The sequence below is a fragment of the Eubalaena glacialis genome, chromosome 15 (genome assembly GCF_028564815.1).
Source record: "Eubalaena glacialis isolate mEubGla1 chromosome 15, mEubGla1.1.hap2.+ XY, whole genome shotgun sequence".
NCBI classification, from domain to species: Eukaryota; Metazoa; Chordata; class Mammalia; order Artiodactyla; family Balaenidae; genus Eubalaena; species Eubalaena glacialis.
Genome location: NC_083730.1, coordinates 2782254 through 2807724, shown reverse-complemented (window position 1 = coordinate 2807724; position 25471 = coordinate 2782254). Strand labels below are relative to the sequence as shown.

General features: G+C 50.3%; 1 protein-coding gene across 3 annotated transcripts in view; it reads right to left on the bottom strand.

Moving 5' to 3' along the window:
• MBP (myelin basic protein) overlaps positions 1–25471 on the bottom strand; it is a 118997-nt gene that overhangs the window by 75571 nt on the left and 17955 nt on the right. For all 3 annotated transcript variants that reach the window (XM_061169307.1, XM_061169308.1, XM_061169306.1), the window contains exon 2: positions 14830–14905. In XM_061169307.1, coding sequence (XP_061025290.1) covers positions 14830–14880 — 51 coding nt within the window. In that variant the 5' untranslated portion in view covers positions 14881–14905. The remainder of the gene's footprint in view (positions 1–14829; positions 14906–25471) is intronic.

Here is a 25471-nt window from a genome sequence, read left to right as displayed (position 1 = left end):
TCTCCCGCAGCAGCTGAACACGAGGCAGTGTGTCCGGGGGGCCGTAGTGCTGTCCCACTGTCTCTCACCTCACGGGACGCTGCGGTGGCAGCTGGCCAAGAGGCCTTCGCCATTGCAAAGGAGGCTGCAGACATGGGGTCAGATCTTAAAGCTTGGCCTGCGCTTGCCTGAGGCTGAGATGAACTACTTTTCTCCTTTTCCAAAGAAAACCACCATTTATCAGAGCAGGCATCCCCTGCCACCCTCGGCGACGGTCCCCTCTCCAGAGTACCATTTGCATCAGCTGACGAACACGCTCTTAAAACTCCAACGTCAAAAGCAAAACGGCCCCGATTGGCTTCCATGCCCTTGCCAGCTGCGCCCTGGGTCTGGCTCCTCTTCTCCACACAGCTTCTCAAGGAGGTTTCTGGGCCACTGTTGCCAGTCTCCTTCCCCAATACTAATCGGGTCTCACTGCCACCGTGCCACCAAAGCATCTCTGGCCCCGGGCAGCAGGGACCCCGGGCTGTTTCATCCAATGGTCGACCCTCCATCCTTTTCTGACCTGGACTCAGTGCTATTTGACCTGTGAAATGCTTCTAGCACTCCCTGCCGGGCCCAACAACTCATGTCCATCCCCCCACCTTGTGGCCGCCCCATCTTGGTCTCCCTTGCGGGGGCCGCTCACCCTCCTGGTCCCAAATGTTGAAGTCCAGGGCTCAGCCTGGGATTCCTCTCTAAACCCGTCTCCTTAGTTGATCTGAGACTTATGAATCTTGGACGTCTCTGCCGACGCTTTTTGCAAGGTGAGCACCTAAGGGGCACCTCAAGCTCGCAGCGATTTTTCACCTGTTTCGCTAACCTACTCTGCCCACGCTTCCTCACCTGTGCACAGGTGTACCCCCGACGCCCAGGCCCCAACCCTTCATCCCCTTCTCTCTGACGCCCAGTTCATCGGCAAATCCTACCAGCTCTCGCTTCAAAGGTAACTGGAACTTGACCATTTCTCAAGGCATCTACCTTCGCCCCCGGCCGGGCACCATCATCTCTCAGAAGGACAGCTCCCGGGGCTTCCTGACAGCCAGCTAGGCCCTCCGTGATCTAGGCCTTTTCCTGCCTACCTGGCCTCCTATCTTACCCCCTCCAGCCCTGCCTCTCCCGATGCACCAAGGAAGTGGCTGGCTCGGTTTCTGCACGTGTGATATCCTCCACCTGGAACATCTGTCCCCAGAGAGCCGCATGGCTCCCACCTTCCACTTTCCCGGCCTTTGCTCTATGTCGCCCCATCACGGTGGCTCCCCAGCAGCCCTCACCCCTGCCCTCCTTAGCCCCCAACCCTACATATTTCTTCTGAGCCCTAACACCATCTAAAGTACCTAATTCACATGTTGATTTGTTTATTATCTGTCTCCCCAGTTAAAATTCCTGCCGGTGTGGGCAGTCACCGCCGCGGGGCCCTGGTGAGCAGATACGACCGACGGGACCTGCTTTCGACATTCTAGATGCTTTCCTGGTTCCTGGGAGGCACCTGCGTTCCAGAAAAGGAAGTGCAACGGAATGTGACTCTACATTAATAAGTTGGCTCCTGACACCTTTTATTTCTTTTTTTAACATCTTTATTGGAGTGTAATTGCTTTACAGTGTTGTGTTAATTGCTGCTGTATAGCAATTTGAATCAGTTATATGTATATACATATAACCCCATACCTCCCCCCTCTTGGGTCTCCCTCCCACCCTCCCTATCCCACCCCTCTAGGTGGTCACAAAGCACCGAGCTGATCTCCCTGGGCTATGCGGCTGCTTCCCACTAGCTATCTGTTTTACATTTGGTAGCTGACACCTTTTATTTTTACTTAATCAAAAGGAGGCAATTTGGGGGGATGTATTTGAAGAAGTTTCCTTCCCTACAGGTATTCCCAGCAGAAGTAACCAGCCCCAGCATGGTGTGAAGGTCACTACCAAGATCAACTTGGACGCCGTGCACTGAGCAGATGCCACGTGAGCTGACCCTGGGGTGACGGCACTCACTGGCTGTGCAGTGTCCAGTGGCCCTGGGACATGTGGGTGCCAGTGGGTCAGTTTCCGTTCCCACAGGGTTTGCATTCCAGGGTGAGGAGGCAAAACCAGCCAGAGAAGGAAAATGAACCCGATGGTTTGGGTGGGACGACAGCTCGAGGAGAGTAAGGTGAGCCGCTGGAAGAGAGGGGCCGGGCGGCAAGGGCGGAGGGCAGGGGGGCAGGGGAGCAGGGACGGGTGGCAGGAGGGGACGGGTGGCAGAGGCCAGGCCCCCCAGATGCGGAGACAGCATGCGGCTTTGCCAGCAAGGACACGTCTCAGACTGATTCCTGAAAGAGGCAAATTCCTACCCAAACAGTCGAAACCAACATTTAAGCTCGCCTTTTACTTTTAAATTTCAAGGTGTTGGTATTTTGTTAAGCGACTTAATGCAGCTCTGAAACAGTAGAGTGTGAATGCACGCACGTCTGTGAATAACCCAGGCTGCAGTCTTCCTCACTCGCCACGGGTAATTAATGTAACTACCAGATTGCCTTATCTATTTACTGACAGCTTGTGTTTGGTTACGTATGACTTGTGCTAAAGCATAATTTAGGACGTATTGAACTACAGAGTCTGTTTTGCAAGTATCAAAAGCCACAGAAACAATAATGAATTATATCGAGGCTTTTGTTTAACTGTATGATAATCAAATTAATGTGGGTACCAAATCTCAATTAGGAGAGTGGTGTGTTAGAATCATCCAAGTGCAGAGCATGGGCTGAGCCTGAGAACGTGTCCACACAGCTGCCGATGGGCACTTTGCAGTGCTGGAGGCTGGCAGGTGAGAAAAATGCCACACACTCAAACACACACACACACTGACAAACACAGAAAGATAAATTTTCACAAATGTATTCCAGTCTATAAAATCTCTCACTTCCAAATTTAAAGTTTTAAAACCATATTGCCTTAGGACTCCCCTGGTGGCTCAATGGTTAAGAATCCGCCTGCCAATGCAGGGAACATGGGTTCGAGCCCTGGTCCGGGAAGATCCCACATGCCACGGAGCAACTAAGCCCGTGCACCACAACTACTGAGCCTGTGCTCTAGAGCCCGCGAGCCACACCTACTGAGTCCGTGTGCCACAACTACCGAAGACCACGCGCCTAGAGCCCATGCTCCACAACAAGAGAAGCCACAGCAATGAGAAGCCCGCGCACCGCAACGAAGAGAAGCCCCCGCTTTCTGCAACTAGAGAAAGCCTGTGCGCAGCAACAAAGACCCAACGCAGCCAAAAATAAATAATAAATAAATAAATAAAAGCAATCATTTAAAAAAAAGTTAACCAAAAAAACCATATTGCCTTAGTAATGAGTGAGAAAAGACAGGAAGCATCATTCTGAAACCTGGATTTTTAGGTTTTGTTTCATTTAAAACATTGTAAGAGGGTTTGATTAAATACTAAAAAGTTCTTCCTTAATAACAAAACAAACACAGAGTTTTCATACGCGGTGACACGCTTTTCACTCTCAGAGTCTGAAATAAACTTGTCTTCAAAGATAAAATTACATGGTGGCCTTTCTGAAATTACCTGGCAGGGGATGAGAAATGGCAGGGAGCCTTCATGGGCACACCAAGCGGCGAGCCCTAAAACGACTGGAGCTTAAAACAATCTGCCACCTAAGCCCTTTCCCCAGTCCGTCAACCTGAACCACCTACAGGAGGGCATTACTTTCCACTCCCAGGAAATCTAACTCAGCCACCCCCTGGAAAGGAGAGTTTCCATCTAAACACGTTCATTCAAGTCAGTAGGAATTCAAGAATACATATCTGCTGTGCCATCCTTGGAATCACGTTCTCAATCAAATGTAAACCCCAAACGGAGCCTGAAAACTATTTCACGTAAAGCGTATCCATCGTGAGCTCAAATACTTCCCCAACTTAAAAAAAACCTATTCATTGAAGTCAGCGCTGCCTCTGCTTGTTCTGTGCTGCGCATCTGATGACAGGCCAACATTTCTGGCCTCCCTTCCCCCGTCCTGTCAGCTCTCATAAATGATTTAGCGTTACAGACGCAGGGACAGAGGAATTAGGGGCTATGACAGGGTGAGGGAAGGAATGCGGAAGGAACGCTTTTTGAGTCCAGCTGAAAACAAGACGATGAATGGGTGTGTTCCAGGGTCACTGGATTCCACGTGATCAGCTGCCCGGGGCCCAGGAACATGATGTAAGGATAGAAGCCTCGTGTGTGGGTGGCTTGAATATCCAAGAGCCGTCCCCTCGGGGGCACGGTCCACTGTTGCTGTAGTTTTACCCAGAGAATGATTTTATTGTCACGTCATTTATAAAGTTAATGACCAGTGTTAAACATATCTCTTCTATTGAACGACTTTCGTGGCCCAAAGTCAGCTGCTTGCAAGGTTGGTCATGGTTTCTGATAAAAACTAAGTTTGCGAACTAACTCCCAACCCTGATAAACCCTATAATAGGGTGAAAGGACACAGAAGTTGCACATCTCACGGGAGTCCGAGGCCCCTGGGGTTTTCAAGCCCTCAACCCTAAGTCAGAGGCCTCGAGGTCCCCGCAGACTGACTGCTGGGGCCCTTCCCTTAGCAGCTGAGCCGGGAGGGGCCCCCGAGCAGGGGTCCACGAGGCCATCCTTAGGATGGGGAGGGGCTGGGCCTGGGCCAGGGACGGGGCGGAGTGAAGCCGGGCCTGGAGGCAGCGGGCAAGTTCATAAATCACGTGCTGCTGTATGGCCTGCCTGCTGGATTTATGCTGCCTGGGGCACCACTTCATAATCGCCCCATTATTTTTATTAAGGGTTGTTGAGGGGCCGGGGTCTGCTGGCTAATTACACCCCTGTCTTTACTACTCACTCACATGTGTGTCTGTGAGGCCTGTTGCCCCCTGACTGACAAAGGTGTGAGTGTCCTCAGTTTATCAGAGGAAGCAAAATGCCCACTCTCGGTCCTTAGAAATCAGAATCAAGCTAGGGTCGTGCCTTCCGTGCAGAACCGTGATGAGAGACTTTGTCTTTAGTACCTTCCAAGAGCAAATCAGTGCCGACTCAGCACATTCGAGAACCTGCTATAAAGGTAGACTTAGTAAGACTGTGCTCGCCTGCGGGTGAGAAATGCTGCATCTCCAACACGGTAGTCTTCACCATCCCCCGGGGGCACCGCAGCCATCCCTCGGGGCACAGACAGCCCCCCTTCAGAGGCGGCCCTGGGTTCTTAAATACAAATGCGATTTCACAAACCAACCTGGAATGAGATGTTTCATTTTATATTCTCGTGGCTCATTCTCAAGTCAGGGACAGATCCCACGTTGGTTTCTCCATGACTGTAATCAGAAGGTTACTGATTCTGGGAAGCCTCTTTAAAAGGATGCATTTTCTACACTATTTTATTTCTCTTTTTAGAAGCTCACTGAAATTCTTCTGGAGGCACTAAGCAAGTCAGGTGGGTAGGCGTCTGTGTGTGCATGAAACTCAGAAGCAGTTAGATAAGTGCATGCTGTTTGCAATGCACGTTTCCCAACCCTGCAGCGGGTGGCCCCCTTCGGAGGCCCCCTTCCGAGGGAGCCGTAAGGAAGCAACGGGGTCACGGGGCCGTGAGACCCTCCCAGCCAAGGGAGGTGAGTGAGGGCAAGACCTCCTCCACCTGCTGGAGCGCACGGCTCACAGCGCTGTCCTCTGCAGTTGCTGGTATTTATAAGGGTGTGTTTCCAGAGGATTCTACCTTCTGACCTCAATGCTCACTTTTGTACGCAATCATGTGACTTTGAGAAAGAGCCAGTTTTTGTCCTTAACAAGAATTGGAGCTGATGCCTATCAGGCAGGGTTCTGGGGACCCTAGAACTAGGAGGACACACCAAGCACCCAGTGGAACGGCACTGCGCCTCAAAACACACGGCTATTTAAATCTAAAGTTTAAGGATTTGGTTCTTCTGTTGTACCAATCACATTAGCCACGTGTGGCACGTGACCGCCCTCTTGGGCAGCAGGGGCACAGGGCAGAAGGTCCTGCGGGACAGCACTGCAGCGGGGCGTCTGCGGTGAGTAACGGACGCATGGCAGCTATTGGCACAGCACACCATCTGCCTATCGGAAGGTGGTTTAATGCTGTGCAGTTGAGGTGAAGGGGAATTCTTTATGGGTGTGTGCGAGAGACAGAGATGGAGATACAAATAGAGATGGAGGGAGAGACAGACAGACAGACAGACAGAGAAAGGACTCTGGGACTGCTGAAGACAGATACAAGGGAAAGTCCGCCTGCACCTCGCAATCTAAGGCCTTACTAGATGCTGACTAGGTCTTTCCATGTATCCGACTAGATTGGTGAGTGTCTGCAGGGAAATACCTTCTACTTTTCAGCCCCCTAAACTTTGAAACGTATATTATTTGATTAACTTAACTACCTGAGTTCTCAAAAAAACCTGTTCATGGAACCAGCCTAAGAAAATGGAATTACACACGTATGGGTCTAACAGTTGCCAACACACTGCAAAATCAAATCAGAAACATTAAATTTCCAGGTGGATTCCCTGCTCGAAGACACGGCAGCCCCATCAGGTGGGTCTGGGCGACTGGAGGGAAGTGAGTTTCTTGGCAAACCCGCTTCCCATTCTGCGAAGTAGCCGTGGTGACGGCGGTCGGTTCTAACAAGGAACTGCAGGAGGAAGCATGATGTGGGGCAAAAGCAACGCTGGATTTGGGGTTTGAAGGGCCCACCTGTGCCGTTCGCAGCGCAGGGCATATGGACGACACCCTGCCCTGGCCTGGGGCCCACAGGTGAAGGCCGCCAGCAGCCAGCCGGCCTGGAGCCGGCGGTGTCGGGGGCGCCCTGGACTCCCGCACAGGCTGTACAGTTAGGGTCCCCCAAACAGCAGCACTGGGGACGGCGGGGGACAAGGGCACAATATCCGTGAGCAGCCCTCACGGCACTTAATTTCCATATGGGAGGAGAGAGGATGGCACGGAGCTGGCCGTGGTAGGAAGGTTCCTCCTTCCCGAGGCTGGCGTGAAAAGCACGGGGCCTCCTGAACGAGTGAGACTGCTGACAACATGCCACACTTGGGGCAAGAGGATGCTGGATTACGGTTCTGCAGAGGAGTGAACCCCCGGAGGGAAATGTCAGCCTGTCCCACAGCTGGGACGTTAGACGTTTTGAAGGAAACGTATTTTCCCGTCAAATCTACATTTTCCATCTCCATGCTGGTGGGCAGGGCTGAGCTACTGAGTGCCTCTGTGTATATGTGCAAACTATACCTCTCATTCCTCAGAGCGTCGCCGGTACAGCATCCCAGGGGCTCATCAGACAGTGGGGTCCGTGATGATTAAATACGAGAACGGCTTCCCCAGGGGCGTGATTATCCCTGGAGAGGTGGCCAGCACGCACTGGGCTTTGAAGAACAGCTCAGATAGCAAATCAATTTAATCGGAAACACAAAACAGACTAACAGGTTACTCCTCACTGCAAAATCAGACACGAGTCTAAATTCTGCAATTGCTCTCAGACCTTGTTTTTCAGTGTGGTATCTTTTTTCTTAAGCTGATTAAATAGAAAACTCCAGAAACATGGCTGGGTGCCTTTGGAGAAACTGTGAGCCAGATACCACTGCCAAGAAAAGTATAGAGATCCCTCAGGTGAAAAGCAGGCTTTCAAAATTATTATTGTTAGATTTTCAAAAATTGTAATAGATCATCACTTGATTTCACTCATTTTGGAAAATCTGTGGGGATGCCAATATAAACTACTCTTTGTTTCTTATGTTTCCTGGCAGTAATGCTTCTGACTAGCAATGGCCTCACTAGTTTCGTATGAAAACTTCTTGAAGTTCATTCCCGTGTGGACTGAGGTCAGTGCTCAAACAAGAAAATTAAACACAGCTGAAGAATTCAGGTGAGAAGAAATAGTTCAGGGACGCTGGAAATCCCACTTGCTCAAGGTCAGTAGGAAATTTGGAAGCAGGAGAGGCAGAGTCCCCAGGGACCAGCCCTGTTCCAGAACCTTCCACTGACCCCTGGCAGGCAGCACTAGTAAGCCCCAGGTGACAGGTGTTGAGGTGGATTCTGAAGGTCCTGGTCTGTAGGTGCTGGGAGCCCCGGTTCTCCACACTCGACACTTGGGCGGGGCCTGAGCGTCCAGCGGGGCAGCCGTCAGCTCTGCCCGCCTCGGACCCCTCTCTCTCCCTGAACCCTTCCCATCTGTGGCTCTCCCGATTTTCCTCTTACCTCTCTGATATCGGTCTCTGCCGGGGAGTCTTTTTCCTCTGCACAACAAAAAATGGCACGAAAGCTCTCTCCCGCAGGACGTTCGTTGCTGCTCTGGAAGATGTTGTCAGAAATCACGGTGTTTAGGGCACCCACGGGTTCAGGAGGCGAGCAGCTCACAATTGCTGAGCGTAGGCGACAGGCCTGGGGCCACGGCCGTCCTGCTGAGCCCAAGTTATCTCTACGTAGCCAGAAAGTATTCTGACTTGTGCCAGTAAGTTCCCAGGCCGCCCAGCATGGTGTCAGAAATGGAAACACCAATGGAATGTCTAAGGGGCCACTGGCCCTCCCCTCAGTGACGCAAATTCATCAAAAAGGATGCCTCTTCCCAGCAATCACTGTGAGGGGGACACTTTGATTGACAGGCAGAGTCAGGCTGTGGAAATGGTGGGGCTGGTGCTTGGGGGACTCAGAATCCACAGCCTTTGGAGGGGCCGAAACTGGGAGAGATTTGCAGAAAGGGATTGTATAATGGGTGTCCCAGGTCAAATCCTGTTTACAGTATTTAAACATTTTGCCCGTGTTTCCCTGATCCCAAGGACACAGGGAAGGACCACTCCTGGTCTTTCCCTCTGCTCCTTGTAGCCTGTTCTCCACGCTGGTTAAACACCATCAGGCAGGCCAGGGCCCCCGGTCCCCACGGTTTCCCTCCTGTGTCCCGTCTTTGCGCTGGGCACAGGGTCAGAATTCTGCTGTCTCTCCAATCAGACTGGGAGCTATTCTGACAGAAGATGCATGACCTTTTCTCTTAAAACAACAGCAAGAATAAGAACATTAGGAACGGAAGCAGCAACAGCACACAGGACTTGCTGGGGACCAGGCATTGCTCTGTGTGCTACATCCTTCGGCTCACGTTATGTTCACCATCTTCTCATCTCCGTAGCCAACGAGGGAACCGAAGCCCAGGGGCGTGAAGTAACCGCCCCAGGTCACCTGACAGCTGGTGGGGAAGCCAGGCTTTCGTCACCGAGTCCAGCCCAGTCCTACGCAGGGGAGGTGCTTAATTAAAGTCTGCACCTGCCTATGGATGGGTGAATGGATGTAGGAATAAGTAAAGATTTGAGACACTTTCAGTCCTAAACAGCTAACTTACTTGTGAACTCTGAAGGGACAGAGTGCACACACCAGTTAGAACAGCCTGCCTCTTGTTAGAGAAAACTGGGGGCAACACAAAGTGACAAGTGTCCTGATGTGTCTGTGGGAGCACCACGAAGCACCTGGCGTGGAGTCCGGGGCTGACTCCCAGGTCGGACCCGTCAAGGTGCCCCAGAGGCTTGGGGGTGATTCAGAGGAGGGCAGAGGAAGCCACGAGACCAGAAGGCACTCCCGATGCCCTAAATGGTCTCTGGATTTGGGCAGATTTAAAAAGGATGCTCCTGCTTTCTCCTTTGCACCGGACTTTCACTCATCACTGCCCTTGCTCTGCGGTTACTGGTCCAGCCAGGGTACAGAGGGCAGCCATTCATCCACACCCCTCGCCAGCCCCTCCCGCCCCCTCCTGCTTCTCCTCCTCAACCCCAGCTCTCTCCATCCGAGGGCAAAATCAGACCCATCATCATCTCTCAACGGACAATACTGGTCATTCACAATTTCTCTTTCCTCTTCATCAGGCGATGGAGGAGAGGCACGGTAGGTGGGGGGGGGGGGGGGGGCGTGACCTGGATGGAGAACACCATGAAGGTGTCCTGGGACACTGCCCAGCGAGGCAGCAGGGCCCACAGGGATGGGCCTGGTTTTGGAGCCTGCCGTCCGGTCTGGAGCTGCCAGCCACATGTGGCCACTGAGGGCCAGAAAAGTGGCCAGGCCGTATTGGGATGTAAGCTAAATATACTCCCGAGTTTGAAGATTCACTGAGACAAAAAAGAATTGTAAAATACCTCACTGATAGTTGTTATATGCTGACATGATATTTGGAGTATATTAAGTTAAAGAAAATATATTAAGATTAATTTTTTCCTGTCTCTTTACTTTTTTATGTGGCTACTAGAAAATTTAAACGTCCACCTGTGGCTCTCCTTCCATTTCTGCTGCTTGGTGCCGACCCAGAGGGACACAGAGCTGCCCTAAAGCCTAGCTCCTCCTTTCACTACCCACCTGGCCTTGGGCCAACCACACAGGCCACTCTGAGAGTCCATCACGGGGAAAATGAAGATGATATTCAGAGGGTCAGAGCGTGGAGAAGGGCTGAACGCATGAGTGCAGCCAGCACATGGAGGACACAATCTCAAGGCCGCTGTGCCATGTGGACAGATGGTCACGGGCAACAGACGGGCATGGAAGGTTCTGGACAAGCCCCACGTCCTAAGGGGCAGCGGGGGTGTTGGCTTATGGATCTGGGGCCTGGAAGGTTAAGGGGTCTGCGAGGGAGGCGTTAACAGGAGAGAAGCGAATGCCGAAATCTCATGATGGGGAGAGGCCAGGGCAATGGCAGTGCCCACTGAGGGTGAGGGTCAGACTCTGGTGGCGGTCACCAGGCAGGGCTGGGGACACTCCTCTCTCTGGCCTCTCAAACCTCCCAGTCACTTCTCGGCTGCATCAAATAACACGGACATTGTGGACTGACTCGTGTTCCCCAAAGAGCCACGTGTCGAAGTCCTAGCCCTCCAGGAATTCAGGATACGGCTGCATTTGAATGTGGGGTCTTCACAGAGGTGATTAAGGTAAAATGAGGTCACTAGGATGGGCCCTAATCCTATAGGACTGGTGTCCTTATAAGAGGAGATCAGGACACAGACACACACAGAGGGATTACCACTTGAAGACACAGGGAGAAGACGGCCATCTACACACCAAGGAGCGAGGCCTCAGGAGGACCCAGCCCTGCCGACACCTGGACCTCAGATTCCAGCCTCCAGGACTGAGAGCAAATACACGTCTGTCGTTCAGCCCCCGGGTCTGTGGTGCTTTGTCACAGCAGCCCTGGCAACTACACAGCCACGGCGCGGATGCCTAGAGCATGGCAGGTGCTAATAGCAGCTGGGGTGTCCAACAGAGAATCACCAGAAAACCCCAACAAGCAAACCCATAGGTCAGAGACTGACAACAGTCAGAGCAACGCTGAATGAGACAGAAGCCCAGCAGAGCCTCAGTAAAGGGTGTGGGCACCGTCCTAAGTCCCAGTTGGTTCTCCTGAGGAAGAAGGGCTCCAGCTCGACTCCTGCACAGACCTGGAAATGAACCCTCCCCTCCAGGAGCCAGAGGGGCCAAGCGTGTCAACCACCTGTGCGGGGTCCCCGGGCTCCCAGGGCTGCCCGGGCACAGCCTGCCCAAGGGCAGGGGCTCTATTTGAGAACCATGTGTCCCGGGGACGTGGCAGCTGGGACGCGTCCTTCCCCGGTTCTGCCAAAGGACCATTGTGAAAATGCACTGCCTGACAAGGAGCTGGTAAGTTAGTGAGCGGGGCTTTCTGGAAACCAAATCCACCAGGATGCTCAGAAAAACAGGGAATCGGAGGCCAGCAGGGATTTCTTTATGTCTGAGAATGAGAACTTCCCTGAATGCCACTGGTTCCCCTTGTGGATGGGCCTCCCTGACCTCCACCATCCACACTCCGCTCGCTGACGGGGCCCCGAGGACGCGCTCGCAGCTGCATCGCTGCCTGGACGTGAGTCTGTCCACATTAACACGCAAGGCTGGAACAGGAACAGAGAAATGCCAGAACTGTCCCTTCCACCACAGGCTCCTTGCTACATCGTGACACGTCTTCTTCGGGAGGAGACAGAAGCCAGTGAGAGAACAGTGGGGCGTCACGGGGAGGAACCTGGGAGCAGGAGGCTGTGCGCTCCTGGCTGCCGCGGCTCCTTCCCCAGCTGGGCCGAGCCGGGCGGGGGAGAGGGCGGCAGAGCAGGGGGTCACGACACAGGACCACTGCCTCCTGACGTCCTCCGCAGGCCTGCGGGTTCCAGGAAGGCAGCAGGCGAGGGCGTGAGGACACGGGGCTGGCTGATGGGGGACGCGAGGGGGGAGCAGAGGAGGGGTCTGGGCCCCCTGTGCGGTACGGGGGGGAGCCGCAAAGGGGCCAGAGCTGGGGAGATGAGTGGGATGACCGCTCCCTGCAGCCCCCCGCCTGTTAGCAGGTCAACAATCAGCCCCCGGACACAGGCAAAAGCTTTCTGTCCATTCCCTCATAAGTGAAAAACAAGCTTCCCAGAATGACTACAGAAACATGCAGGATGCTAAACAGCATGGCACGAGCTCATGTGATTTTTTTCTATTCTGGTTTAAGCTGATACGCCACGTTAACACCACAAAGCAGGGGTCCCCAACCCCCCGGGGCCGCAGACCGATACCGGTTCGTGCAGCCTGTTAGGAACCGGCCGTACAGCAGGAGGCGAGCGGGGGAGAGCGAGCGAAGCTTCATCTGCGTCTCCCCGTCGCTCCCCATCGCTCCCCATCATCACCGCCTGAACCCCTCCCCCATTCCCCCCCACCCCACCCCGCGCCTCCGTGGAAAAACCGTCTTCCACGAAACCGGTCCCTGGGGCCAAAAAGGTTGGGGACCGCTGCCCCAGAGCACTCCCTCCACAAGGCCTCAGATATTTTCTGTCAAGTGACAAACAATTAAAAGAAGAGAGCTGTTACTTGTAACAACTTCTTACAGGAACCAGTGGCCTTAAACGCCCAATTTCAAAAAAAATCATCAGAATGTTAAAAATTAGCTTTCAGAAAACAGAAGCGTCACTACGGCTGCACCACCGCCCAGGAATCTGAGGCTGGTAAAAGTAAACCGGTGAGACTATGTCTTGGTGCTTTACAACGTCCAACAACAGGAAAGACACTGCAAGTCGCAGAGAGGCTTTCAGAGCAGACTTGCAAATCAGTCACTTAAATCAGCAGTGCCTTAACATACCACGTGCTCACAGGATGGGGCTCTCTGAGAAGAGCTGATCTCCACTTCCACTCTCACCTGAGACTCTCCTCCTGGTGCAGATGCCACCAGACCCACGGTCTTTATCGTAGCTGAACACATTCACAGCTCAGAGTTACTAGTATCTTCACAGGGAGATTACCAGTAATACAGTTCACGTGCGAGGTATAGAAAACACCGCGTGATTCCCCAGTCAACATTCACCAGAACACTTTACACACTTAGAAAACTGGTCCTCCTTTCAACAAGGAGAGGAGAATTCCAAATCAATAATAACATTATAAGGTAAACCCCTTCTAGTTGACCTTGGGCCTGACATCATTAGGAAAGAAACTCCATAACATTGTTTTAGATAAAACAATGTTTTCTCTCAAGCGTTTAAAACACTTTATAAGATAAGATATGAACAAAAACAGTATGTAATCACTGATTTACGTGAATGGCTTGAAAGCAAATTATGGAAAATTACCCACACCTGGCTGATACGGAAATTGAGTCCAAGTACAGATCAGAGAAGGACCCATGGCTGCAAAGTTCATTATTATTAAATAAAACCCGTAGCACAGAACCTCAGCAAAGAGGTCTTGGGGCTCAAATGTAACGTAATTCAATCCGGTGGACATTTATGAAGCACTTCTGTGTGCGTGTGGGCTGGTGGAGGTCCATCCTCAGCATTGTGACATTCTGATGAACTGTCATTTGTCTTGAGTTACAGGACCAAAGAACTGGAATAATTAACCTTTCCCACCTACAAATTAGGGTGGATTCACAGTTCTGCGCACAACATCAGGCCTATTTCCTCATAATCTGAAACGATTCTTCGGTGGGCAGAGAATGAGGCCAGCAGGTGCCCTGGTGACGGGTCATCGGTTTGAGCAGCTCAGGGGGAAACAGGCTGAGAACCACTTTCCCAGTCACTCTGGGGGAATCAAAGGTGATGCAGAGAATCATCATCGAACAGGGGAAGCTGATGTCCATGGAATAAGGTGGAAAGGGGTGAATGCGAGGCTAGAAATACATAGAAGATTAATTCTAAGTCACTGGAGGGATTTGGATGATTTTTTTTTTAAATTTTTTGCTTTATTTATTTATTTTTTAAATTTTATTTATTTATTTATTTACTTATTTATGGTTGTGTTGGGTCTTTGTTTCTGTGCGAGGGCTTCCTCTAGTTGCGGCAAGCGGGGGCCACTCTTCATCGCGGTGCGCAGGCCTCTCACTGTCGTGGCCTCTCTTGCTGCGGAGCACAGGCTCCAGACGCGCAGGCTCAGTAGTTGTGGCTCACGGGCCCAGTTGCTCCGCGGCATGTGGGATCTTCCCAGACCAGGGATCGAACCCATGTCCCCTGTATTGGCCGGCAGATTCTCAACCACTGCGCCACCAGGGAAGCCCTCGGATGATTTTTATTTGCATTTTTCCTGTTTGCTCTCCGGTATCTTCCAAACTCCCTATGATGACGGTGGGGGAAGGGATGTCGGGCCGGATGGCACCGGAAAGGCCAGTCACAGTGAGATCGTAGTGGGCCTGGAGTCCTGGCCGAGGAATTCGGGTCTTGGCCTGTGTGCTGAGGACTAGCGTTCTAAGCCCTAGAAGTTTCTAAGGTAGGAGGATAACAAGCCAGTGGTTTTAGCGGAAAACCCTGGTAGCCACAGGGTACCTGAGGAGGGTTTGTGCGTTTGAAAGATTTTTGAGCCAGCTCACTTCTTACCTTATTTCCCTTCTCGGCACCTAAGTCTCGCTTCCCTGCGTGGTTCCCCATCCTGAGCCGTGGAGGTCTTCAGATGCTGAAAGACAAAGAGAGGCCGTTAGCCTTGAAGCTGGTCCTTTCAGAGTTTTCTACACTATTTTTCAATCAGCACAATCCCGTTCCACGTGCTATACCCATTTCTGAGAAAAGAAAACGAAAGCCCCCAAACTCAAGGGGCACCCAAAGTCTCATGAGTGAGTGTCACCGTCCTCTGAGCCCTGGCAAAAAGCTAGAAAGCAGGATGGCTGCCCAAACCCGGATTCTGTCCAGTGACAAACACGGTTCAGTGTTTCCTCATCCATAAAGAAGATGAACTCATCTCCAGAGATCTCACAGACTGTGCACAAGTCCAGATGGACAGACAGAGGTACACCTCATGTTCAGTAACGAGAGGAACAGAGATGCAGAAAAGTGCCGACGCTCCTAAACATAAAAATAAGCTTGATGCTTCAGGAATCGTGTGAGCACAGAAACAGCAAGACCCGACCAAGGGCTGCTTATCGGACAAGCATCCCAAGAATCTGCAGAATTTGTAAGGAAGATAAAGTTGGATAAAAAAAAGCACATGTTCCTCATTTGTATTTTGTAACCCAGACTTTAGCAGCAAATTTATTTCTTTTTCCTCCAGAAAGGCACAAAACTGAAGAATTTAGCCAAACTCATTCCACACAGATTCCCTCATCCCACACACATCCCTGGACCTGCATGAACCACAAGGACCCTTGCACCATCACCGTACACTTGTCAGCTGGCTACAGGTGACCTGTCTTTAAGGGCCGTTGCAAAATTCAATCATCCACGATGTATCCTTTTCAAAGAACATGTGAGTAGTAGCTCCCTGCTGAACAAGGAGTGGCTCTCCTTGAAAGGTAACAAAATGAATTGTCTTCTAAAAATGGGAAGGATTTCTAAAATATTACACATGCCTGACGAAAGGCAAGTTTTGTTTCCCCGAAGGCACTCTTTTGCAAAGAAGGAATTGCCCAGTATCTGAATTTTCCCAAAGTCTCCCATATCACCGGGTGACTCCTCGGTGACTACGAAGGATACCCATGCCCTTCCCCAGGCAAATGGGTGAGAAAGGGAGTGATGGCGTCTTATAGCATCACCTCCCAGTGTGTGGAGTACAGTGAGTTGTTACCTGGTGGAGACCAAGCACCTGAGGAGTGGAAACCCTTTCCCGCCTTCGTATTTTGTAAATGGAAACTGGAGCAGAGCCCCATACAGAGGGAGATCTTAAAAAGTGCTGTACTTCAAAAGACTTGGATAGAAGTGGGGATTACGTGCTCTGGTGAATCAAAGACATGGTTCTAGTGGTGATAAAAACACTGCTGACTTAGAAGAATCACGTGAATACATCATGTATCATGACATGAAGGTGAAAAAACCAATACTTTAACATGTATGCTTTTACATGGTGACTATAGTTAACGATACTGTATTGTATACAGGCAGACCTTGTTTTATTGTGCTTTGCTTTATTGCTCTTTGTGGATATTGCATATTTTATAAATTGAAGGTTTGTGGAAACCCTGCATTGTCTGATGATGGTTAGCATTTTTTAGCAATGAAGCATTTTAAATTAAAAAATAAAATCTATGCTTAAAAAAAAAATAAAATGTATGCTTTTAAAAATGCAAGTCGACTTTTGCAGATAATTTCAGTATTCAATGCGATTCTATCATCCACCTTCCCAATTTACTTACATGGGACCACCCCCAAAAATACCTCTGTGGGGTAACCTCACTGGGAAAATGGAGGTTTTGGGGCACATATGGTAGTTTACTTGGTAAGAATGGGCACAAAAAGGGAAAGACTCGTTTTTGTCCTCTTGGGGTCTGAACTGCAGTTGGAGAACATGACTGCACGTTCTCTGTGCAGGACGACGGTCTGAACTCCGAAAGTAGAGGGGGTCATTCTGAACTGCAATCTCTCTGTGATCCCATGCGGGGTTCTGAGTAAGTACGGATAACTTGCGCTGTGTATGTAACACACAGAATAACAATGCATCAAACATCCCTGTTTCAGAAATAACAATTGGTGTATTTGAGTGGGGAAAGATAAATTAGGAGGTTGGGATTAGCATATACACACTACTATATCTAAAACAGATAACCAACAAGGACGTACTGTATAGCACAGGGAACTCTACTCAGTATTTTGTAATAACCTATAAGGGAAAAGAATCTGGAAAAAAATATATGTACATATAAAACTGAATCACTGTGCTGTACATCTGAAACTAACACAACATTGTAAATCAACTATACTCCAATAAAAAATATATATATAAATAAAAGTTACCTCCAAAAAAAAAAAAAAGAATTGGTGTATTTGAAACTAAACACAGGCAAAAATAGATAACTTCTTTTCAAGTTGACAGCTTGGACTCTTGGGGTTTTCCAGCCCCGACATAGAGAAGCGCACGCTACCATCTCTGTTCTCACCTGGACAGTATCTCAAGCCCAGCATCCCTTACCTCCTCCCGTTTCCATCTTTCCCTCACCCTCCTCAGTCACCTCCCCTCCAGGTATTAGGCAAATCCTAACACAATGGTCCCTCCTTCCAGAAAACAAATCTCTAAGGATTTAACGTAAATCAAAATAGTGTGGGACGTGTGAATATTCGAGGGGTTGCTTGTGGATAAAAGGAGAGCTGATTTTGGAGGAAGAGCTTTTTTTTTTTTTAATTTTTATTTATTTATATTTATTTTTGGCTGTGTTGGGTCTTCGTTTCTGTGCGAGGGCTTTCTCTAGTTGCGGCAAGCGGGGGCCACTCTTCATCGCGGTGCGTGGGCCTCTCACTGTCGTGGCCTCTCTTGCTGCAGAGCACAGGCTCCAGACGCGCAGGCTCAGTAGTTGTGGCTCACGGGCCTAGTTGCTCCGCGGCATGTGGGATCCTCCCAGACCAGGGCTCGAACCCGTGTCCCCTGCATTGGCAGGCAGATTCTCAACCACTGCGCCACCAGGGAAGCCCTGGAGGAAGGGCTTCGAGGCACAGCTGATCTAATCACAAGATGCTTGCACTGCTCCTTGGAGAGGGGACGCGTCTTCCAAGCCAGTGTGTTCTGATCAGAACTTTATCACGCCTCAAAGCACAACTTTAGGGTATACTTGGGAAGACTGTTCATGAACTATTTTAATCACTATTAAAAAAAACTCAAGACTACTGGACACAGAATAGATTGAAATAACAAAAGTCCGGGTCAGACTTTTGAGTGTGTACAGACTTTTTTTCCCTCCTGTCTCAGATTAACAGAAGGAGAATTTATTTTATATGTGTCATTTCGAGTAGGCAGATTCTAGCCTTAAATGCACAATTTGTGCACCGGCAGGAAAAGAAAGACAAGAAATACAAAGTGACAATTCTCAGATTAGGGCCCCTCATTAGAGGGCTCATCAGTACTTGAGGTGTATGGCATAGTCCTGTGGTGAAAATCATGGGTAGTGGACTTGTTTTGGGGTAACTCTGCCCCACTCCGCCGTGGAGAGACGGGAGGGTTGGGTTACAGAAGGCTGCCCTGGCAGCTGGCCTCCATAGTAAGCTGAAAAGAACCATCTGCAGACAGAAGAGCTGGACATTTGGAGGTCATCTTTATTTCATTTCATTTTTTGCAATTAATCAAATAGAGAGAGCAAGAGGAAAATTCATGTGGAATGCTCCTGGAACTCAGGCTGACTCTGAAGCATCTCCACGTTATTAAGAAGCTTTTCGTGAAATAATAAGACAGAAGATTGGTGGGAGGGGAAGTGGAGGGCCAGGGCTGGGAGCCTTTAGGATAGACTTTAGGTTATACTGGGCCTGCCCCATACTCCTTAGGTTGAAATTCAATCCCAGATGTGATTTCGAAACAGCCACTGGGATTACTGAAAATTTCCATAATGTTTTCATGACCATCCATACTTTGTGTTATTGGCGGGGGGTGGGAGGGCAGTAAAAATTAAGCACGTGAGTGCAAGTTAGTAACCCAGATTCACTGGAACGCAGTCCAGTCTCAGCTGCTTGGATCTGTTTTCAACAATGTGCCCCTAATGCAGCTAAGACCACTCGTATCACTTTGGTGGACACTGTGAAGGAGTCACAGATAAAACCCACGTTGGGTGGAAAGGTGTGTGAATGGGGAAGCTGAAATGCTGGGGGCATGGAGGTGAAAACATTTTAACCACCTGCTTTCTACTGGAAGTCCTGACTTCTAGAGTGAACACGGCAGATGAGACCTCGGTCCCAATCCCGGCTCCTGCAGGGTGATCTGGGGCAAGTCACTCCACTTCTCTGAACCTCAGTTTCCTGTCAAGCGGAAGCAATAAAAGCTCCTTCACTGTGCTGCGGTGAGAATGAAGTAGAGGCTGGTCAGGGTCAGGGTCAGGGTTAGGGTCAGGGTTGGGGTCAGGGTTGGGGGGTCAGGGTTAGGGTCAGGGTTGGGGTCAGGGTTGGGGGGGGTCAGGGTTAGGGTCAAGGTTGGGGTCAAGGTTGGGGTCAGGGTTGGGGTCAAGGTTGGGGTCAGGGTGAGCTCTAGGGCTGACGGCTCCTGCCTTTCTCGTCCCTTGCACAGGGTCCCCAGGGTGGGTGGTGATCAGCTGAGAAAACATTTTCTAGCCATCTAGCTATCTGTGATTGCACGCCTATTGCAGAGACCTTTACGTGGGTTCCCCTATGTGTGGACATCCGCTCTTAAACTCCCAGGTCAAGAGAGGAGAAAGAGGTGAGAACACCGGTGCCTGAGAAGCCCAGAGGTGACGTCCTACACGAGCCCATAAGCAACGCTCCTGCTCCATCAGAGATGGCCCACACAGGAAGCAGCGTGACTTCTCCTGTTTCCAGACTAGAGTGGGTGGGGATGGGTGGCGAGAAGGGAAAAGTGAGGCGGAGACTCGAGACCCGGAGGAGGCTGCAGACACTAACAGGCTAAGCTGGCTATTCCTCCAGTACCTTTGGGTGCATTTTCACAGGCAATGGGATTATCGTCAAATAGGTTTACTGTGGGAGAGAGAAGGCCTCAATTCGTCTCCCTAGATAGCTGCTCAATAGCTGTGGCCCCCAGAGCATCCTACCGCCTCCCCAAACCCTCGGAAATGGGAGGGGATCACCGTGGGCAGTGCTGACCTCTGGGCTGGGAGGAGCGTCAGGGCGGTAACCCGCGTGGTCACACACGTGGTCACACGCGTGACGGGGCGGGGTTCATCATGGTGTCTGCACTCACTGTACGTTTGGGTTCGTTAGGAACCAACCTGTGTGGCTGTATTTATGCCCATGTTCTAGGAAACGGTCACAGGTGTACTATTCTCACAGACTTATAGTTCTTTAGGCTTTGGTTTCAGAAGATTCTGTAGATTGTACAAGAGTTTTGTTTTGTTTTCTTTCCTGCTCAGCGTCCATGTTCCTAAAAGCAACCCTAAAATTAATGTTTTTATGGAGATACAGGGTTAGTTTTACAGTGATTTGCTTTATCCCTTGAGTTACGGAATTATAGGAATAACCCTGTATGCTTTATTCCCATTTTACAGTTGAGAAAGTAAAGTTCAGAAGACTCATCTAGCTATGAATATAACATCGCCTCTAGGAATGTATCATAGGTAAAAACAGGGCTCAGCTGGACGCTGTTTACATTATGAATATATCTTACGTGGAAAAAAGTGTTCCGGTAGGTCTAAGATGTCACCCATTTCTAGATTATTAATCAACATGATAAAGAGAAGGCTTTGCTCTAACAAGCAGCCTTGAGAAAATAGCTGAATTACAATAACTTATTCTTCATAGACACCTGTACGTGGATACACAAGTCTAATAAGGAAAATGACAGCGACTTTCTTAATTTCCTGCCTAATGTCTTGCCATAACAGCTGGTGAAAAGTGTATGCAAGGAATTATTTGGGTTTTAATTCCATGCCTGTCAATTACTATCTACTGAAGAGCTTAGAAATTTAGTTCTCCGAGCTTCTGACTGCTCATCGGTAAAATCAGATGATGATACCTGCAGTGCATTCATTCATATTGAGGCATTCAATAAGGTAACAGACTCGAAATGCCCTGGCCCCTGACAACCCATCGACATCATAACGGCCTTCTCTTCCCTTCCTTAGAGAATGGCTTGTATGTTACATAAGGCACGGACCGCAGAATGAGATGAATAAGGGGTTAATTATGATCCCGAAGGGCTAATCATCCACAGATATCTTAACTGTCAAAGTTCAACTTTCTTGTAATAAAAATGTTCAATTAATATATTGCTTCATGATCAGTAGAGAGCCAGAGGGCAATTTGTCTTTCTCACCTGTCTCGGGTGCAATTTTTCACGTACAGCAGCTTAGAGTAATTTTTTTCTCTGTCCTGTTTGCACTTGTGTACGTGTGAATATTGACAGTACATACACCAGCGGGATGGCATCTGTGGGGAGGGGCTGAGAAGGATCCAGGGGCTGAGGTCACCCTGGGTCACAGAGGCGGGTCAGGTGAGAAACCGCAGGAGCACTGAGCCCAAGGTTAGTGTTTTAACATCTACCCACTGAATCCATGTACAGTCATCCCAGCCAGGAGGTGGATTAATGTGTACTTTTGGCAGCAGAATTAAAATTCTGCTACTACCAGGGTGGTAACTTTTGCTTCTCTGCTTTCGCAAATCACTAAAGCAATGTTTTCAAAATTCCATGTACTTTGCCATTAACCCTCGTAGCTTTTTACCAGGCTTTAAAGGTAAATGAACTTTACTGTTACACTTTGTACTTAACCCCTTAGCTGGACCCAAATGGGTCTCAGCCTCTAGTTACTGGTGAATTACATGCTGAAGGGGCTTCCTGGGTCCTTGGGGATGAAATATACCAACTGCCAGCATAGGCTGAGGAAACACCAGGCACTTACGAGCATGGTTTATGTTTGGAGGTGGCCTAACCACACCTTCTAGAAGAATGAACAGTGAGACAGAGACGCTTGTGGATTTGCACCAGCCAGAAAGGGCCGCTTTAACCTCTGAGCTGAGGGGAACCTGGAGAATTTGACTGATCGAGGGAATGAGACAGGGTGTCCCCGGAATGGAATAACTGAACAAGGTAATGAAACAGGAGACGGTGAACATTCCAAAGGGGCACCCTCATTTCCTTCCTGGGAGCCACTAAATGCAAGACAGAATGAACCTGCTGCTGAGCTGCTGAAAGGCACTACCTCCCCACCCCCCAGACCAGCCAGGGAACCCACAGCTGGCAGCCGATCGCTTCCTCCGGGCCGCCCTTCCGTGCCGGGTATGGTTTGTCACGGGGTGTGGACCCTGCCCATCCTCCCTGCAGAGACCAAACTGATGCCACCAGCCCTAAAAGGTGGGCGGGGGTAGCACAGAGCTGGAAGGACGGACAGTGTGACTCTGCTTCTTTGACCTTTAAACAAAACCCAGAGAGCAAATGTGAAAGAGCAGGGAACTCGCATATAAAATAAAACAAGGAGCTGAGAGAGAAGTATGAGACTAAATGAAAGACTTTCATCCCTTCAGCATCCGCCAGGGCCCAAGCGTTTACGCCTGGTTTCTGTAGACAATCATTTTTATTTCTCAGGTCAAAAACATTCTTGTAACACTCTGTGTTCAGAACATAGTCAACAGCTACCAACATCACCGAAACAACCACCCCCCAAATAAACACACACACACACTCATGTGCACAAGACAAAAAGAAAGACCATTTTACGACTGGAACAGGGGGTGGGAAGCTTAAGAAGTCACACCGAGTTTCAGGAACGCCTGTGACAGCTGACCTCGGAGATCCTCAGGCTCTCCCCAGACTCCCTCCCGCCCTCTGGCTTACAGCACACAGACCCCCCACATCACACGTCCCAGTTCACCGGTCGGTCGATATGGCAAACTTGACATTGAACCTGAAGAAAGAGTCTGCTTTCCCGTCCCACCCAATGCACCTCACAGACCTTATCACAATGCTCTGAAAGCAAACCATCCCTTCCCCATGTGAGGACACAGTGCAGAGATGCTGGCTGCGATCCAGGAACTGGGTTCCCACCAGACACTGAATCTGCCGGCACCTGATCTTGGACCCGCACCTCCAGAACGGTGAGAAATGAATGTCTGTTGTCTACAAGCCCCCGGTCTGTGGTTTTCTGCTACAGCAGCCTGAGTCTGGACTAAGACAGCTCATAATGCACTGAGAAGGACGGGGTAAAAGTTCACTTCAGAAGTCTATGTCTATCCTAGAAAAAGCTTCTCCAAGACAGTAAGGTGTAATCTGGCCCCGCAACAGTCCTCAGGACCCCACACTGCACTGGTGTCCTGACGGCGTTTACAAACAGACCCAAACACCCAATCTGGACTCACGCGGAAAGCGTCAGAAGAAATCAGCCTCTAGATTCTGGGGGACGGGAATTTTTGCTTTGGGTTATCACATAATATTCATAAGCTAGTTATCACCATCCTTTGTTTTCCCCAGGCTTATCAGATTTACAGTGCAGAAGAACACTGCCTTAAAGTTATCAAAAATCATTTAGAAAGAAAATTACAGAACTGCAGACGGATGGAGTTGGTTGGAGTCTGACTGTGGTCCCTTGAGCCTGGTCCTTGGGGCATCAGCTGGTTTTGTAGATAAAGCCATTACCAAAATGGGCAGCAAATGACGTTCTGGAGTTCCGGCTCGTGGTGTTGCTATAACATCACCCCTCTCAATTACAACAAAGCGTTTTCTTGAAGGCAAAAAGAAGCAGATCAAACAGTAGTTTATTAATGCTTAAGTCAGATTAACTTTTAGAATTTCTTGTTAATACATTCACACAAGTCTACAATTAGGTAGCATGTTTAGCTTTTTATAGCTCTTGAAAGGAGAGAGGAAGTTCTCCGTGTAAAAACAGAATGTGCCGGGAAGCTGGGATGCTGGGTAACCGCGGCCCGCCAGGCCTGCAGTCACATGGAGACAGCCTTCCTGACGCTCGGATGCAGGGCACCCCCTTCCCTCGCCAGGTGGGCCACCTGGAAAGGGCCCAGTCCTGGTGGCCTAACTCAGTCATGGGCATGAAGGCCGGGTCCCACTGGCCACGCCATGCTCACGCCGCCCACCGGGAGGCCCAGCAGGCGGGGGTTTCGGAGAGAAAGTCCCAGAGCTCGGGTCCCAGAGGTGGCCAGGGCATGCCCCTTCTTGTCATCTCTCTCCCGCTTGCTCTGAGGTTTTGGCCAATGTTAATTCCAGGAGGGGTTCTGAAAATGACTGGTTAATATTTTATTAACCGCCTGCAATGGGGGTCACGTGTGCCCACAACCAGGACACTGTCGCTGGTAGCAGAGGAAACGTGTGCATTGTGGGCCTTGCTCAAGGCCAGAGCCAGTGATCAAAGGGCAGAAGGCGTGCTGAACTCTGTGTATTTTAATCCACCTCCAGAGCTGCTCACACGTTCCCTGGCGTCAGGCATGCCGGCTCCTGAGAGCTGTGCATGGGGAAGGAACGCGTTGACTCAGACTACAGGTTTGCATGTGGCCTGCGGCCAAAAGAGCTACAGCCTGAGTCTTGACTAAAATGATCCTGAGCTTCCTGAAAACACAGAGGACATTTGACTCCTGGAATGGTTGATCTCAACTCTCCAACTTCAAATCACCACGGGAGAGGGGCCATCTCCCATCTGGCACCATTTTCCCAGGTGACCTCCTTCCAGAACCTTCCGGGTGCTGATCAGGGAAAAGAACGCACGCGTGGTTATCACGCCCATCATGGTCCCCTGAGGCACGGGGCTCAGAGCTGATCTAACAGGTGCTGCATCGTCACACGGGCGTGTGACATTGTAGAAGATGCAGGGTGGGAGCAGGTGACAATTACAGTTAAGGCAAAGGGAGGGAGACACGTCCCAAGAGAGCACCACTCAATGAAAAGGGCTCGACTGGAGGCCTCAGAGGGCGACCAGTGTGACGGTCCTTCCTCCACGCCAGGCGGGACGTGACCTTTTCAGAAGTCCAGCCTCCTAGCCCGCTGCCCCCAGGCTGAGGTGGGTGCTATTAGGATGCTCCTCGTTTTACAGTCAGTGAAACTCGGGAGGTTCAGAAAGACCGGGTAACACAAGTTCACAGTCACTGGTTCAAGGTTGGCCATGAGCTGACCCGGTGACTTGGGCAGGGCACTTAATTTCTCCAGAAAAAGGACTCTGGATGCATTCAGTCTTGGATTTATTAAAGGAACAGAGCTGCATGGAAAGGATAGAGGGGCAGCAGCTTCTTTATATCACACGTTTTTGTTTGTTTTTTTAAAATTATTTATTTATTTATTTTTGGCTGTGTTGGGTCTTCGTTTCTGTGCAAGGGCTTCCTCTAGTTGCGGCGAGCGGGGGCCACTCTTCATCGCGGTGCGCGGGCCTCTCACTAGCGCGGCCTCTCTTGTTGCGGAGCACAGGCTCCAGATGTGCAGGTTCAGTAGTTGTGGCTCACGGGCCTAGTTGCTCCGCGGCATGTGGGATCTTCCCGGACCAGGGCTCGAACCCGTATCCCCTGCATTAGCAGGCAGATTCTCAACCACTGCGCCACCAGGGAAGCCCTATATCACATGTTTTAATGTACTTTCTGACGATTCGAAAGACACTAGTGACAACTTGGACGGAGTCTTTGAGCCTCATTCCCTCTGACGTGGAAACCACCGCAG